Source organism: Cottoperca gobio, chromosome 14 (genome assembly GCF_900634415.1).
Source record: "Cottoperca gobio chromosome 14, fCotGob3.1, whole genome shotgun sequence".
NCBI classification, from domain to species: Eukaryota; Metazoa; Chordata; class Actinopteri; order Perciformes; family Bovichtidae; genus Cottoperca; species Cottoperca gobio.
Window position 1 is genome coordinate 2,211,004 of NC_041368.1, and position 18,566 is coordinate 2,229,569.

Consider the following 18,566-nt stretch of genomic DNA (forward strand, 5'->3'; position numbering starts at 1 on the left):
TTTCCCTTTCCTGGTAAATACTGGTGTAATGCAGACTGGCTGTTTGCAGCAGACTCACTGACTAGCTCAGGATACTTAACTAACAATCTATCATATTATACTATCTATTAATCGCTTTAACATGTGGACAGGTGGAGATCAAAACAGCCACCCTGGGATGAGTGGACAAGCTGCTCTACCTCCTGAGATCAGCCGTGCATTTGTACCTGAGCCTCGATGAGGTTTCTGCTATAGAGGTTCCTTTCAGACACAACGGACTCCAGCAGGTTCTCTTGCTGTTTGAGTTTGCACTCTGCCTCAGTGACCTTCTTCCTCCAATCAAATATCTCCATCTCTCTTACTTCAACGTCATTCACTTTTTGCTGCACCTGTGGAACGGAGAAAAGTTCCCCTCAGAACAAGGTTGTTAGTGATAATAAATAGCTTAAAAGCCTTGTGTAATATGAAAATGTTTTGAAATAGTGAATTGCAATAAGCCGGCTCTTCTGCATAACCTGCCTTTTGCATTAGGTTGCTGGTCTCGTTGATGTAGCAGTCCCGTTCTTTCTCCAGCTGTTGGATGATCTTGCGCTGCTTCCGGGCCTCTTGGCGGTAGCCACTGATCTCATGTTTCAATGTCTTCTTGTCCTGCTCCAGGAGCTTTACGAGGTTCTGCTGTTTCTCAGTTGACAGTGCCGCTTTGATCATGTTCTATTGAATGGGATCATACACACGGAGTATGAGTAAATGATGAGGAAAACTGTAGATAACAAGACAAATAAATCCCCTATGAGTCACTTCTATGCTAGTTACTGCTGTTCTTCACTGTGCTTCACTGTCCATGAACATTTTTCATGACATGTCAGCATATATAGTGCATCACACAACTACCTATACCCATAAGGTACTCTACAACACATACCTTATTTAAGATGTCTCTCTCTCGAATAAACTCATCTATGGCTTTCCTGTCAGTTTCAACTTGCTTCTGGGAAGATTCAAGATCTGTGAAGGGAGGAAGATGGGCACAGTTTGCATTGATGCTCAAAGCTAACAACGTTAGATATCTTCATCTTAACTAATTCTCTTCCATGAGTGTGCCACTATGCCATTTTAAGTAATTTAGCAGGTCTTAAATGTGAATTAAATATCACACTACAGAGAAGAAGACTATTTTGCATGCATATCCACATATGAATGCAATGGTGAAATTTATTTCAAGGGCACGGGCAAAAAAAGGGCACCAGTCGCATACTTTTATTACTTAGAATGAACGCTAAGGTTTCATTATCTCATGTCAGACTTTAGATTTCATTGAATCTCGAGCTTGGTGAGCTGACAGGGACCAAGACAGGGCAGCACTGAGGGAGAATGGCTGGGGACTTAGAGAGGGTCATGTAACTCTCCAAGTGTATGTGGGTGTCTATAATAAAGCATGGCAAGCTCCCTTACCTTTCTCCAGACCTGCAATCTGAGCTTTCAGTGTCTCCCTCTGCACAGCCACGTCAGCTTTTTGATCCTCCATCTGGTGAAACTTCTTTTGGATGGTTTCTCTCGTCTTTGTTTGTTTGGCAATCTCCTGACGCATCTGATTCAGCTCCTCTTCTCTTATCTGACAGGGATAAGGAGAGGAGTCGTATGAAGCATTACACAGAAGTAGCAAGGAGGGGAAAGGGTTTTTAAAAAGGAGAGCGGAGAACAGATGTTACTGTGTACTAAGAGCGATAAGTCAAATGTGGTGTGTCTCTCTCACCACAGCTGTTAACAACTGTTTCAAAGTACTTAAGACAAAAATAATAGCCCTTTTCTCTTGTTTGCTGTCTTTTCTCTGTGAGAGTAGGGTACAGTACAAAACAGAGTAGGCCTGTTTCTGACTTGCTCATTACATGAAGTACTGTTGGAGCAGTGCCCTCTTGTGGTTCAACAGGACACAATCCTATATTAGCAGGTATCCTCCAGTACTGTAGACATGAGACACACCCGAGCAAGGCCCACATAGCAGTACCTCTACTCTAAATGTGTTTATTAACTCACTATTCCCTCTGCCCGCCTGATCACCATGGGGCCCAGAGCCTTCAGCCCTCTGCCCCCCGTCTCTGGAACTCTCTCCGCAACATCCACTCCCTCCTCGCATTCAAGTCTGGTTTAAAAACTCATCTTTTTAAATTAGCATATTCTTAGTAATTACTCATTTGTTAACTGATTGTTGTTTGCTGATTTAAGTTTTATTTATTTATTGTTCCTTGTTTTTAACCTTATGTTCTGTACGGTGTCCTTGAGTGCCATGAAAGGCGCCTATAAAATAAAATGTATCATTATTATTGTGTGTGTGTGTGTGCGTGTGCGTGTGTGTGTGTGTGTGTGTGTGTGTTTGTGTACCGACATGTACCTTGAGCTCATTGGTGTTCTGCAGATTTTCCAAGGAGAGATGTTCTTTGACTGATGAGAGCTGCTCACTCTCCTGCAGCAGCTTGTTGTTCTTCACTTGCATCTGCTCCAGCTCTTTGGTGGATCGGTCATTCAAGATCTGTCAGTCAGGGGAGCAGCGAGGTGTGGGAGAAATGATGTGCGTATGTGTGTGCGTGCGTGCGTGCGTGCGTGCGTGCGTGCGTGCGTGCGTGCGTGTATGTGTGTGTGTGTGTGTGTGTGTGTGTGTGTGTGTGTGTGTGTGTGTGTATAACAGAATGTTATTAACCATACAATTACATGTACATTGGTTAACCATACTGAAAGATGAAAGTTTCCCGATGTGCCCTTTGCTTTTGTTTAATACATATTAAAACATTAAGGTGAAACTTCAGACAGGACACCAGAGGTTGTTAAATGGTTAATATGAAATGATCTAAATAAATGTGCCATTGTCTATCTATGTCATGTCACCTAGAGAAGCACTGAGCAGGGTGGGAAAAAATGTTAAAAACACAACATAAGTTTATTACTATGTATTTACTATACTTTTTTTTCAGCCAGAGCTAAATAGATGCAAGTGTTGCCTTTATCTTACAAAGACAAACTTCATCAATAAACACACTCTGTAATTAGAAAGATTCATCACCTGCCATCAGTCGGTCCTGTCATAATTCTGCATATTAACAAGCCATGTGCTTGTGTGTAGCATGTGTGTTTGTCCGAGAAACAATTGAAGATTCAGTGTACTAACTGTATAATAATGTTCTGAGGACAAAGAATTGTCAGACAGCCTGAATGGCATCATTCTGCATAATAAGTAGCCATGTGCAGACACAAACACAGACATAGGGAGCACACTTATGGTCAGCAGCCTCTCTAGTTCTTCACTGACTTGTAAAATATAAGCCAAGGCACACTGAAGCTGTTCTCGAGGCTTTTGGTTTAGTTTAATACATGGGTTTGTATAAGGGGCAAAATAAATACCAGTACCATATACAGTATATCTCAAAAGTGAGTACACCCTTTAGATTTTTGCAAATATTCTGTTATATCCTTTCAGGGGATAACATTATCCTACTGAAACTTTGATATAACTTAAAGTAGTCAGTGTGCTGCTTGAATAACAGTATAGATTTATTGTCCTTTGAAAATTACTCAGTACACAGCTGTTAATGTCTAAACAGCTGGCAACAAAAGTGAGTACACCCCATAGTGAACATGTCCTAATTGTGCCCAATGATGTTGTTTTCCCGCCCTGGTGTCATGTGACTCGTTAGTGTTACAAGGATTCAGGTGTAAATGATAAGCAGGGCTGTTAAATTTGGTGTTTTGGGCACAATTCTCTCTGAATGCTGGACAACATGGCACCTCATGACAAGGAACTCTCTGAGCGGCTGAAAAAAAGGATTATTGCGCTTCACAAAGATGGCCTTGGCTATAAGAAGATTGCCAACACCATGAAAATGAGTTGCAGCACAGTGGCTAAGATCATACAGCGGTTTTCCAGGACAGGTTCCACTCGGAACAGGCCTCGCCAGGGTCGACCAAAGAAGTTGAGTCCACGTGCTCAGCGTCATATCCAGAGGTTGGTTTCCAAAAATAGACGTGCAAGTGCTTCCAGCATTGCTGCAGAGGTTGCAGAAGTGGGATGTCAGCCTGTCAGTGCCCAGACCATACGCCGCACACTGCATCAAATCGGTTTGTATGGCCGTCACCCCAGACAGAAGCCCCTTCTGAAACCGATGCATAAGAAAGCCCGCAAACAGTTTGCTGAAGACAATGAATCCAAGAACATGAGTTACTGGAACCATGTCCTGTGGTCTGATGAGACCAAAATAAACCTGTTTGGGTCAGATGGTGTCCGGCGTGTGTGGTGGCACCCTGGTGAGGAGTACCAAGACAAATGTGTTTTGCCTACAGTCAAGCATGGTGGTGGCAGCATCATGGTCTGGGGCTGCATGAGTGCTGCCGGCACTGGGGAGCTGCATTTCATTGAGGGACACATGAATTCCAATATATACTGTGACATCCTGCAGCAGAGCATGATCCCCTCTCTTCGGAAACTGGGCCGTAGGGCAGTTTTCCAACATGATAATGACCCTAAACACACCTCCAAGATGACAACGGCCTTGCTGGAGAAGCTGAAGGTTAAGGTGATGGACTGGCCAAGTATGTCTCCAGACCTAAACCCAATTGAGCACATGTGGGGCATCCTCAAGAGGAAGGTGGAGGAGTGCAAGGTGTCCAACATCCGTGCGCTCCGTGATGTCGTCGTGGAGGAGTGGAAGAAGATTCCAGAAGCAACCTGTGCAGCTCTGGTGAATTCCATGCCCAGGAGGGTTAAAGCAGTGCTAGATAACAATGGTGGTCACACAAAATATTGACACTTTGGGCACAATTTAGACATGTTCACTATGGGGTGTACTCACTTTTGTTGCCAGCTGTTTAGACATTAACAGCTGTGTACTGAGTAATTTTCAAAGGACAATAAATCTATACTGTTATTCAAGCAGCACACTGACTACTTTAAGTTATATCAAAGTTTCAGTAGGATAATGTTATCCCCTGAAAGGATATAACAGAATATTTGCAAAAATCTAAAGGGTGTACTCACTTTTGAGATATACTGTATATATATATATATATATATATATATATATATATATATATATATATATATATATATATATATGTATATGTATACTGTATATAAATGTATTTATTATTATTCTTTTTTTTCAACTAAGATTATATCAGTTTTTTTCTGAAACAGTACACCGTAAAGAGGATGTGTCCCTCTCCATTGCTCACCTTTATCTCTTTCAGTTGCTGCTCCAGTCTCTGCTGCTCCTCTTTGGCTCTTTGGCCCTGCAGATTCAGAGCTTTAAGTTCCCCCATCTTGGCCTCCATATCGACATGCAGCTGCTTCACCTCCTTATCCAGCTTTTCCTTCAACCTCATCTCCCGTGACATCTCATTCTGTTGTACCTGGAGCTCCTGCTGGAGCTGGATGTAGACGCAAAGAGCAGCAACAAGTTGGCATGACAGCTGGATTACATTTCATATCATTTGTGATCAAAGCAATTCATTTTGCTTTTACTGTACATATGGTTATCTACAGACAAATTGATGTAGGAAAAATATTGTAGTAATGTAAGTATAGGAAATCCAATTCCCTCTGCTTCTTCACATGTCAGCATTGCTGTTGCAGAATCTGGTACACTCAGGAACATCTTACCATGAATAAAAGCCTCATAAGATCCTTGTCATGTAGCCAATAGCCCACAACAAAGACCGGACAAACATGTTGTCTCTAACATAATCAGAAGTACATTAGGGGTCAGCCTACTGTCAAGAAGCATTTGCCACTTATTTACCTGAGAGATATTCTCTGAGGCTCGATCTTGTTGGGCCTCGATCTCCTGCTTGGCTGTGGTGGCCTTGTTTAGTTTTTCTCTCAGACCCTCCACGGTTGTCAACAGGTTATCCCTCTCCTTAGTCAACTCCTCATTTATCTTTAGGAGATCACTGACAAAAACAGATTGCAGTTGGCTCCATTCCCTTTACCTTAAGTATCCACACAATAATTATTTAAGAGTGAGGGGGACAAACATCTCACCTCTGCTCTTTGTCCATAGGGAAGCCAGTTTGTTGTTCAGCGATTTTCATTAGGTTGGCAACTTCTTCTTTTAAATTCTTGATGTTCTCTTTGTCCCTCCTCTCTTTATCATGAGCAGCATCAACCATTTTCCAGGCTTTATCCAACTCCTACAGGACAACAAAGGACAATTTTAGGAAGTTATTTTTGAGTTAATCGGAAGATTCCAGAGGGGAAAAATTATAAAACTTCACCCAAATGATAAAACAAAATAAAACGTTCTATACCAAACAAAACATGCTCCAACAATTTGCATTTCTGGCCTTTTATTTTTACACAATATGTGTATCATCACCTCCATGTTAGATAGGGTGTCAAAGCATTGCCATAAACTAACAAAACAATACATATCATGCTACACTGTACTGTAATATCTCATGCTCTGGTAAAATACCCTCTTTAGTGAAGAAATTGTTGTCTCATCTTCTTGGGACAGTTTGAGAGCAGCTGCTGCTTTAGTTGAAGTTGACACAACTTCTGCATTCAGCTCCCTGCACTTGGACATCAGCCTCTTCTCATTCTCTCGGGACTTCTTCAGTGCATGGATTAGCTTCTCATACTCCACCCGGACCTTGTCCATACTCTTGTCTCCAACCAGCTCATTGAGGACTATGTGGAACTCCTCCAAGGACTCAAACATGTCCTCTCCTACTGCTCTCGTCTCCTAGAAACACAGCAGAGCCACAGACTGCAGGTGAAAATGCTGGGAGTGACAATGAGATGAACAGACTCCTAATGATTCCACAGATAATAACAGACATCGGCCTAAATTATATTAACGTTATTACACCTGACATTAGTTAACTTACTTTACTCTTAACCTAGTGGTCATTTTACGTTTTTAATTTGTATTTGACATTGTAACTTAAAGTAGGATGTAATACAGAGTATTGAATTGAGTAGTGAATTTAGCGTTAGCGAATATGCTAATAGTTCAGTCTCCACGAAGTGTAATTGACGTTGGATAAGGCGCCTGACAATATTACTGACAATAACTTGCTACTCGTTAGCCTTACGTTAAATGTATATTGCTCATTTAACATCAACGTTAAGTTGCCTTGTAAACTTGTTTAAGGCAAAACCCTGAAGAAGAGCTCTTACCTCCATTACATGAATTGAAAAGTCAATATATAACACTTAAATCCTTAGTGTAGCGTTATCAATACAACTGTTGACGTCGGTTGCTAAGCGACGGGAGATCTCGCGATAGTTGGTCTACGGGGCTTCATTACGTAGTAACAACATGCACTGCTAAATAATATAGTATTAGCGTACAGTTCATGGTACAGTTAGCTATAATAGGTTAAAGGTTCATCTACCAACGATATCCCCACAAAACGACATTCAACAAATGTCATTAATTCCTTTGGAGCCAATTAATTTAAGGATTAAGTGAGCATTAACAGGGGTTCACACACATGTTGATGCCAGCGCCCCCATGTGCAGGTAGTGAGTAGCACAAGAGCCACACATTTTAGGGAGTCTAAAAATAAATGAACATTATAAAATAATACCATAATACAATAAACAGTTGCCAAAACATTCTAACTAAATACAAATATGTTTAAGAGGTAACTGGGTCGGATCAGTTCAACCCCATTCAGATTAGAGGTGAAGATCTGCTCCATGGAAGTGTCCCTGTACTGTAAATCATGCCTGTGAGCCAGAATATCATGCCCGGTCCAAGGCCCTTGTATAGACCTTTTCTTACAGCAGACATTTTGGAAATTCATAGCAGGGTGTCAACAAATGACACACAAATACCAATGTGCAAACAATGAGATACAAATAATCCCTAAATACCTAAATGGTATGGATGAATGCTTGTTCTTGTGCAACCCTCTGCCTCATGGTCTTATCTTGACTCACCTGAAGCAAATGATAAATTGATGGATTGTTTAAATGTATTCCACGAGCCATTTCCACTTGGCAGGGTTTCAACATGCTCCACAAAAAGCTAAAGATAATTATCACCATTTTCATGCCACAAAGTTTCTAAATTGTGTACCTGTGATAGAGTAGTGTGCTTGCTAAGAGCTCTACCAGTGATGAGGTAGCTCATGTAACAGGGTACAATGTAATATTTTAAATGATTAACCCTCTCTATTCACTTGGTAAATTCTTGTCTTGGCAGACTCCAGTGGCCAGCTACATTATGCAACACATTGTCAAACTGCAGTTACCTGCAACAAAAGGATTTATCTATTGCAAATGTTAAGATGTTTCATCTCCACCTGAAATGACATTACCTTATCTACACTATTGATTGTACTTTTTCCCAGATTTGAACTATGGTGATGTGCTAATGATTCCTAAACTACAGAGATAAAAACAAAATCAGCTACAGAATGATAAAACTGTGATTAAGTCAAATGCTCAAGGAGACGGGAGATACTTGTAGAAATAAGGGACTTATGTTCATTCCACCCCATGTTGTCAAAGCACTCTTTTCTAAATGCAATGCCATCCTCATATGTTATAAGAAGATGCTATTCCCAAAGGCCCCAGAGGATATTCTTGTGGGATTATTTTAGTGAAAGATAGACAGCTCAATTACCTAGTTATGCTCTTTTTGTAGAAACTCGGTGAAAGCAGACTGTAGTGTGCAGAAACATATAGTATATACTGTATACAATAAACACCTCTGAAAAATTTATAATTGTATGATGTATGCCTTTCTTCTTTATGATAACCAGCTAAACGTTTACATTCGATAGCATTAGTACAATATCACTACAAGATAAAAACAAGCACTTACAGCCATGTTAATGGTTCTGATAGGCTGTAGTTATGAACAGCTGTGAGCTAAATGCTATTGTCAATGGTAACATGCTGATGGTTATCATGTTAAGCATGCTAACATTAGCTAATTAGCACTAAACACAAAGCACAGCTGAGGCTGATTTCATTAGTATCGCACGTATTTGGTCATAAACCCAAATTATTGGATAAAGTGATGATGATCTGATGATGGCGCTAGAAGAGAAGTGAGAAATTCATGTTATTATAACAGTACTAGTTTCTAACTTCTCATTCTCTAAGGCTTCACCTCATTTTTTGCTGATCAGATGTTGACGGGTAGGTACTGCTTTGAAGGTTGTTTGTATACTTTATCACATATTATAAATCACATTTTCAACAACTTTGCAGATCTTGATGTTGTGTTTTAGATATTTGTATTTTTCCCACCTTCACGTATCAGTCGGTTTAAATTTTTGTATAACAAGTAATCGGTAACGCTTGAAACTTTTTGTCATAGCTACATTGTTCCTACAAGGCAAAGCAGTCTGCTTATTTATTTTTACATTGTAAATAACTTTTTCAAAGGACATATTCGCACATCCAAATATTTCAGATGCAGGAGTGTTGGAAAGTATCCCTTGAGTCTTGAGAAAGGAAGATCCTGCACACTGCTCTTAATCAGCATTACAATTGATTATACTAATGCTTCGCTCCCTCTGGACCTTCGTCAAAATATTCTTTGAACGAAACAGTAGTATGATCATTTGTAATGCTGAGAAAGAGCAGTGTGCGGGATCTTCCTTTCTCAAGACTTATATGTAGAGAGATGAATGGAGATCAATAGCTGCCTGAAACAGTGGTGGAAGTACTTTAAAACACTGATATGACCCTCAAACTCTTTAAATGTAAAATGATTAAAGGACCACTTTAATCAATAACATGAAGTCATCTTAGAAAATTTAAACGTTTTAATAAATAAAAACTGATGTAATATACACCATTATGAATATACAACTACAACAAGCATACCAAGACATTTGAAATACAAAAAACTGACAGTTTGCTTTAAAAGCTTCAATTTTAGGAAGAGTGGGAGTGAGCAGGAATTACAATAGCCATACATTCTTGTTAGTATTTGTGCCAACAAATAAAAAGCATCATGAGTATTGACTTCTCTGAGATGGTGAACATAAAAAGCTGAATAGTTATATATCTGGACTGAAGATTTCCATGAAGAGACATGTTGAGGTACTGGGTTGTCTACGTCTGTAACTAACAGTGAACATACTCACACACTTTTGTTGTTTTCTGGAAGGTAGGTTGATAAAAAATCAAATAAAAAAAGTCTGTAACTCAAACCAGTTCACACATCTCAGGAAGACTAAACAATTAAGAGGAGACAACTTCTGTTTGTTCTTCTTCCACTTGTATTGCATTTTGTGATGAAAAACAAGAGATAATCAACATCATGTGACTTGTACATCGACATAAAGAATTCATGGAAAGAGGCTTCAAAAAGTAGAATGTTAACTGGTTTTAAACAGCATCTTTATGAGACCATTTTCCAATGCTTTCTCCGGTCTTAGTAACACAGCATGTCCCTTATAAGCAACAACCTCCACCTAGTGGTGGGTTTTGGAGTAGCTTGGTTGCAGAAGAACTAGTCGTAATGACTCGAAGGTGAGTGGAAGTCTTCACTCCCTCCTGTCGTCACGCTGGTGTTGCTTATACTGTACAATAAAAAGGTACCTGCAGGACTTAGTGAGTTTACTTGAACTGATAGAAAGACTGGATGGATCTTAATGTCTAAGATGAATACCGTAAACAAGTCATGATGAGCCTGTCTGTTCACTCAGCACCAAACACAATGTGTGGATATGTTTTGCAACCACCTATACATTACACTTTGAAGCACTGTGAAGTTTAGACCAAAATGAACAAGAAAATCGTAAACCCAAGAAAAATCATTATGACTTGTATTCAAATGAATGTCCTATTACATTTCCTTGCTTTAAAATGTGCCACTCAAAATGTTAGTCCTATATGATCTGTATATTCCCTGAAACAACAGCAGTCAAAGTAAACCATCCAATCAAATGACTGAACCAGGTCAGATGATGACTTACAGTACAGGGTTGTGTAGCTACATTTTGTCTGAAGCAAGGAAATAAGTAACTTAAAAAAAGCACCACAGATGTTTGTAAATAGCACCAGTTGTCAGAATGTATATGAGGTGTTTTTTTTGGCAATGTACAGCACTGAATTGAATGTCTGAAGTAAAGTTGAGCAAAAGGCAACAGAACGTTCACATTAACTTGCACATGCCCCTTATGTCAGTTCAAAGCAGCGTTGTGTCTGTAACATACATACTGTAAATATACGCTGTGAAACATTTCTATCTGCACAGTTTGTGAATTAGATGATTATACATTTATATTTATGTGCTCTGCTGTGATAAAGATTGCAAAGGAGCACCATAGTAGGGGAAAATATTCTCACAATTCTTTCATGCCAACACATATTTTAAAAAGATGAATGTGTGACTGCAGAAGCCAGCCTCATGAACATATCAATAATAAAGTAGCGCAGAGCTAAATCACTGTCTCCGAAAGGACAAATGATACTTGTGGTAAGACGATGGCCCACAAATAATTCAACAATTACATTTGCTATTCACACCAAATGGAGGTTGCTATAATAACTAGTTTGCTGTGTCCTTCTCTGAGAGTCTCTGTGTAATAGACAGTGAGATATACAGGACAGTGACACGTTTGTGCACCATTCTCTTTTGTTTTGTACACAACTGAAAACCTCAGACACATTTCTCTACTTTGTGTAAGATTATTCATTGCTACAGTATACAGCAACAAATGGATATAAAAATTATACAATATAGAGTTATACATTCTTGAAAACAAGTACTGTCCCCAAATATAGATACTCATGTAACCATTTTGGATACATAATATATTTATATATATATATTTTTATATATATATATTTCCTGGCTCTATAATATTCAAATCTTAAAGTAATTTCTAGCACTTAGAAGATTTCCATCACTCACAAATAGACATTGGTCTGTTACATCATGTTATAATGTGTCACTGAAGCAGACCCTACACTACTCAGTTCCCACTCAGTCTTCAATATAGTTGTTGTGCATCAAATGTTCTTCTACAAAAAAATATATATGACAAGGAAAGCTTATTTGAGATATTATTTACACAGTGTAACAAAACCTCTTTTTTTTTCTCTCTCAAATCTGTAATTGTTTTTTTGTACACTCAAGTTCAGACAAAAGTTGATACATTGTATTTCAATACTCCTCCGTGTTGCTGTATGGATACACTGATGGCAAGTTTCTGCACTTCACAAAGACTGATTTTATAAGCGCTTGGCTCTGTCTCATGTACTTTAGATTAAGGTCTCTGCCTCAGTGCGTCCTACGGGCCAGTAAGAGATGATAGAAGAGTTTTTTAAAGTCTGACCATCAAGTCTTTTTTTAATTGTAACATTTTACTGGCCTTTAAGCTATTATTTTAATTGATAGGCAGAGTTATGTTTTGTGATGTATTACATGTATTTGCAGTTTGATATTATTGTAAGCAGTATGTCGGTTCTGAGTCAAAATAGCAGTCTATTTATTTACATGAATCCTGAATGATCTCAGTGATATGACAACACGTGTGTTCATTTCTCATTTACGCTCAAATTCGCTAAATAATTGCTCAATTGTATTTTTTAAGGAAATAAGGAAAATAATATGGCAGTTTTAGTATCAGATGCAGAGAGCTCAGAGAGGTTTGTTTCAAGAGCGACTCAGTATGGTTACAACATGGTGACAACAAAAACGTACTTGTGCGGCATGTGTTAGCACCAGAGGTTCTCCACTCTTAGCGTGTGGAATAAAAGTCTGAATATCCCCAACAACACAATGATAAGTCTCTCTTAATCGATCTTCAAATAAGTAAAGCCCGAGCAGAGCGCAGAGTTCTCCTCAGCTCAAGAGTCATAGTGACACAGTACCGAGATTTTCTAAAACAAATATAGTTTTTTCTTTAGACACCACAAACATAACTATTTGTAAGCTATTTCAGAATCTTATACAGTACCATCAACTGCAAATCACCACTGTTTTCTCTACATGTGTAGCACTATAGGGGACCATATGACTACATTACAGTACATGTGACTCAGAGTTACTCTCATTATGGTTCATAATGATCATTCTGAGCCAGGGCCGTTCACAAAGAAGTTTACATCTATTCTGTACTCAACACAAGTCAGACTGCAATTTGACAACTAGAGCATTTATATGGACCTGTTTCTTTTTACTCCAGATTCACCTAATATGTACTTTAGAAAATATCAAGTAATAGACATCACAGAGTAGTAAAGAACAAATCTACCTGGCCTTATTACCACATCATGTAGAAACAATGCTCGGTGTTGTAACAGCTTCAAATCCACTGAATGTCTTTAACAGCCCGACGTGTGCTTTTATTGCATGTCAACGCTGCTGTGGTAAAACTCAAGGGTTAATTTTACATTTTGAAACATTAGGATTGTGTCTTGCACTAGTTTTTAAAAATTGTTTGAAAAATAATTTTGTCCATTGTCCGTGCTTCTCTTAACACTACAGAGCGCTGCTCTGGCAGTGGCAACTCCGTGTCTGTCAGTAGCATTCCAATGTTTATACCATGCAAATCATGCAAACCACCGCAGGTTTGAAGAGCTGTCTTGTGACACTGAATGTTTTTGGATTTAGTTGGTGTACTCAAGTTTTCATGGTATTCATTCTCTCTACATTCGACCAAAAATGTATAAAAACAAAAACAACGTTCAATAAAGAATTGATGTATATTTTAGGTCTTATTTCTCGTCTGTCAATGTTTTTGGTTTCTTTTAAATGTGGGTTAATAACAACATGGGACATTATGCTCAGTGTTAAGTTCTTAGAGGGCAACAGTTATGATTCCAAAGATAAATATATGCAAATAATTGTAAAGTTAATTCCTCAACAGAAACAATATAATAGGTAAGTATATTGGGTCAACATGATGGTACAGTACAGTATGAAAACTACAAGCTATCCTTATTGTTATTACAGAATCATTTTAGATTCTTGATTTAAACTCTTTGAAGGGAAGTTGCAGGACTTTTGAACTATTATTCTACTGATCTAAACTTGATTCCATTCCAAAACATTTCATCATTGGCAGAAAATAGTGATTGCTATGGATTTATTTCATATGTGCCATGAATGCCAGATTCCCAAACTTACCCAACAGCAATATCTTACTAATTTCTGAGCAACAGTCATCAGAGTCCTAATTGGGGGAATCATTGTCGATTGATGGCACTCACTTGTCCCTTTTGTATGTTTACCTTGTCTTTTCATACACAGTGTGACATGAAATAGCCTCTGTCCCCTCTATCATGCAGACCTAGCAAGTACAATGCCAGAGTATTTAACAAACAAAGTGCCCTCCAGAGCTCTGCTGAGGACACACAGCAACACAAACCTCCGAAGGTCTGTAGCGAATGCTCTTCTTCTTATATCTGACAAATACCTTTCTATAAATGGCATACAACTAATTATATTCAAAAGCAACAAGGTACAATACACAACATATTTGACTTGGAGAACATTATGCATCAGAGTGCCTGCAGTTTTTTAAATATCACTTTAGATATGCAATAATAAAGGGTTTTGTGGAAGAAGAGCTTGTTGTTTCTCTTTTCATGTGACTTTGTATCCAGCCATGACTCCAACAAGCGCTTTTTAACCGTCCATGCTTTTAAACCGAGGCAGCAGTGCAGACTGTTCTCATTTCTTTAGATAACAATATCTTAAAATACAACAACACGGCAATTACACAGCTGTGAAAATGGAAGTGGCATTATTGAAATATATACTCATTAGTACAGCTTTACTTCATGGTTTTCTTAGCACCTCAGGCTGCAAGAAGAGCCTCTGTTTGACACCACTGCTCAAGCACCTATGATGGGATGGCCTCTTCTTAGTGCCTTACAAAGCATGTAAAAATAATGTTGCGGTCTCATGGGAGTTTGGCTAGGCTAGCCATACTGTTGTTTCATCAATGATCAATGATCTGAGAGTTGTATGTGCATTTCCTTGCCACTTCATCTCACTGACATGATTCATGCTGACTGTTTTATCTTTGGAAGTAGATATTGTGGTTTCACTTTAGTTACAGATGTTAAAATGAAAATGAAGAAATCGTATTTTAAAGTTATTTCCACAATAAGTGCATTATGCTGACACAGACGCAATACTTAATTGTTAGCTACCAGATGCTCCAACCCTGGAGACAACATTCCATCATAAAGGCACACGATTCTTATCTAACGTTGCTGCTAAAGCATCCCTAATGCATCTGTATGATGCAATTATTAACTTTATTCATCTGTCTTTTATTATTTATGCTTATCTATTTATGTATGATAATTGGTTTCAGGAGAAATAGTTAGTATTCCCTTTTAAATAAATGACATCACATCTCTTCTTCACTCTTCTGCATTTAAATATCAAATATGACGAGAGGTCAGTTGTCAGAGCAGATTTTTTGAAACATTGGAACTGCTCATTTTGAAAGCATTCATTGTGGAAATATCTTAATAAAGCAATCTCATTTTGTCACTTAAAATGAAGACTATGTTGGAGTTGGAGTTGTCAGAATCTCCTCAAAATCACAATAAAGAAATTATACAAAATGCATAAAAAACAATAAACATACCAATACCACTCCAAACTTCATCAGAACATGGACACTGCTTTCATTTAGTATTAGGATCCCAAGATACATTACCGTAACATCTACAAATGAAGACAACTTCTTAGGAAATTAAACACCTTTTGAACAGAAGTAAAACAAACTAACTGAAGAAACCCCGGCATCAAAACTGGTACAGAACACAGACATCCGTTGTTGAATCCAACATGTGACTGAGCTGCAGCATGTGTAATGTGTGATATAGTTTAGTTTCTAATGTTATGGCACTATCTTTACTTATTCAATAGAACATATTGTTAGCCCCTTAGTGTCCACCTTTCCATGTCAGTTAAACATTTAATCATCACTGGAATCTCTCAAAGTAAAACTGGGCAATATGTAAACAAAACGGCCTCTTCCAGTGTTTTATACAACACAAAGGTTTGTCTCACTTTGTGTTACCTTCAATGCCACTTTTTGTATTTTCTTAAGGGATGACTCTACTCTCAGCATTTTCATTTTAGATGACAAGCACATAAAGAGACACAATACAAAGAGGCGGTTACTTACACATGCTCACACAAATAAAAAAATGTAATAATGAATAAAAATTGTGAAAAGTGAAGCAGGCAACCAACCAGAAGCTCCTTTAGGACCAAACAAAGCCATTGTTTTTATGCCCTCTAATATGTATGAAGAAAATACTATCACATACTATGGCACAAAAACTTATCCTCCACTATGTATGTTTGTTTATTTTTTTTAATTTAATTATTTTTGGCATAATTATAATTCTTTCGGACTAGGATTTGGTACCTTCTACACTACCTAAAGTAGAAAAACTGGTGAAAAGCAGCAGCAAGATTTTGCTCCAGTGCAAACAGTTATGAGATATGAGAAGCTTAATTTATTATTATATGTATTTATATAGAATGACTGAAAATAATTGAATTACCACTTTTAATAGTGCTTGTTGATGGTTTGTTATAAGTATGTGAAATGCAAAAGTACAGTAACCACCTGTGTGATTCATTGCTGAATGACAATATTCAAAAAGAAATTAGATACAGTGAAAGTCAATATAATTCCTTAAGTAGGCCTAGTAAAGTAGTTCAGTTCTGTATTTGTTTGTCAGTCCTGATCATTCCCGACAGATGAGAAGAATGACACTAAATCATCATTCTCCAAGATAAGTAAACTGAATTAGCTTAAATAATATACAGCTAACAAAGTAAAAAGTAATACTCATTATAAGAAAAGCAAGAGGAACATAATAATGACTAAAGATATGAAAAGGCTAGTTTGTTTTGCTGGCTGATCCTGGTGGTTGTGTGGTCTCGTGTCGTGTGCTCTGAGGTATATTTGGTAGGAAGTGAGAACATCCATATTTGTGAGGCGAGTTTCTCGGCAGATAAGAGACGTTGCTGGCGGAGAGGATCCGGTGGAAGGTGCTGTAAACGGAGACCCGCAGGGCTTTTTGGGGGGTTTGGCTCAGTACAAGAAACATGTTCTAAGTTTCTAGGTCTGCAAAGCCTTTTAAATTAAAAACGGTAACACTGGAAAACTGGTATTTTTTTAAAATGGGAAAAACGGGAGCTGGTAATCATGTATTGTCTCTTTTTTTTTATTAATCGTTTTGCACTGGAGTAAAACTTTGGAAAATTGTGGCAGCTATCATTTTGATTTGAATTGCTAAAGTCTAAACACACCTTTTAAAGGGAATACTACTTGATTTAAGCATACACAGATCACCCTTGTGCATTTGGGAATCCCAATCAGTATTAGTAAAGTCATCCTTGGAAGCAGGACTGCACTCTGTGATGCTATTCCAATTTACCAATGCTGCTATGTCACTAACAGTAAATTGGGACCAGCATTTCAGACACATCTGTACATGTTGTGGGTTCTTGATCTGAGTCTGCGTAGTTGCAGAATGTACCAAATCTGAATGCTGAAATTTAGTGCCATTCCCATATATAGACAATAAATTGCAAACATCTTTGTTGTTGTTTTCCATCTGGTATTTAGCTATTTTGGAATGAGGGCATATTGCATGGTTGTGACCTTTTCCTCAAGGGCTTTTAGAGGAGGGTTGCATGGTCTAGGTCTATGTTGTCCATGCTGGCCAAAATAGCCTTCTGGTCCTCTCGTGGTGGCCGGCGGTACAGCAGAGCAGAAAAGCGAGTATAAGGGTCATGGAGGATGGGCCGTTTCTTCTTCTTGCGGAGGTAGAGAGCTTCTTCGGGTTGGAGTACCTGAGAGGTGTAGGCCTGCTGGGTCTGAGAGGTGGTGACACCTAGAAGGGACATGAAAGACCAGTCATAACTTCCACAACACACAGTGGCAATGTTTACAGGCAATTCTGCAAATGAATTCCACTGACATGACTGCATTAGTCGTTTACAATTTCAATGTTACCATGGTATGTGAAATCATTAGTCTGCTCTATCGGCTTTTGCAACAAAAAAATGCAATTGAAACAGTACATGACTTCTTCTTAGGTAATGCTGTTACTTCTGGATGAGTTCACAGACAGAGGATTGAGGAAGTTCGAGGACAATGTGTGTTGTAGTGGAGTCGGTGTGTACATTTGCCAAAACAATGTCGGACTCTGTAGTTTTCTCTGGTCCTCTGCCAAATCTTTTGAATGATGACATGTTTAGCCGCATGTCATCATTCCGTCGCTGGCTCTCACGGTGGTGTCCAGATAATGATGTGGGCTTCGTAGACAATTGGCGGACTTTCTGGGTAAGACCTGGTCTGATTAGGAGTGACGGCATCCATCCTACTTTGGCTGGAGCAGATCTCATATCCAATAATATTACACAGTCTATTAGTGGACCTAATCCATGACAACCCAGAGTTGAGACCAGGACAAAGAGTTGCAGTCTTACACACTTCTCTGTGCTTCTTTCCGGGCAGTCACCCACTCAAATTCCCATAGTGACTGTGTCTGCCCCACGACCACTGAAACTAATCAAGTCTATGGTTAACAGAAGAGGAGTTATACATGAAAACCTAATTAAAATAAACACCAC

The 18,566-nt window shown here is 38.6% G+C and overlaps 2 protein-coding genes across 2 annotated transcripts in view; both read right to left on the reverse strand.

Moving 5' to 3' along the window:
* Window positions 1-7,153, reverse strand: part of cfap58 (cilia and flagella associated protein 58) — a 9,835-nt gene extending 2,682 nt beyond the window's left edge. Inside the window, 10 exon segments of the mRNA XM_029447905.1 lie at window positions 152-368; window positions 499-690; window positions 902-984; window positions 1,432-1,591; window positions 2,369-2,506; window positions 5,200-5,394; window positions 5,766-5,916; window positions 6,008-6,156; window positions 6,441-6,710; window positions 7,148-7,153. Of these exon segments, the coding sequence (XP_029303765.1) occupies window positions 152-368; window positions 499-690; window positions 902-984; window positions 1,432-1,591; window positions 2,369-2,506; window positions 5,200-5,394; window positions 5,766-5,916; window positions 6,008-6,156; window positions 6,441-6,710; window positions 7,148-7,153 (1,561 nt within the window).
* Window positions 7,154-9,741: 2,588 nt separating this feature from the next.
* Window positions 9,742-18,566, reverse strand: part of LOC115018901 (protein turtle homolog B-like) — a 121,496-nt gene continuing 112,671 nt past the window's right edge. The window contains exon 20 of the mRNA XM_029448157.1: window positions 9,742-17,824. Within this exon, the coding sequence (XP_029304017.1) occupies window positions 17,610-17,824 (215 nt within the window). The 3' untranslated portion in view covers window positions 9,742-17,609. The remainder of the gene's footprint in view (window positions 17,825-18,566) is intronic.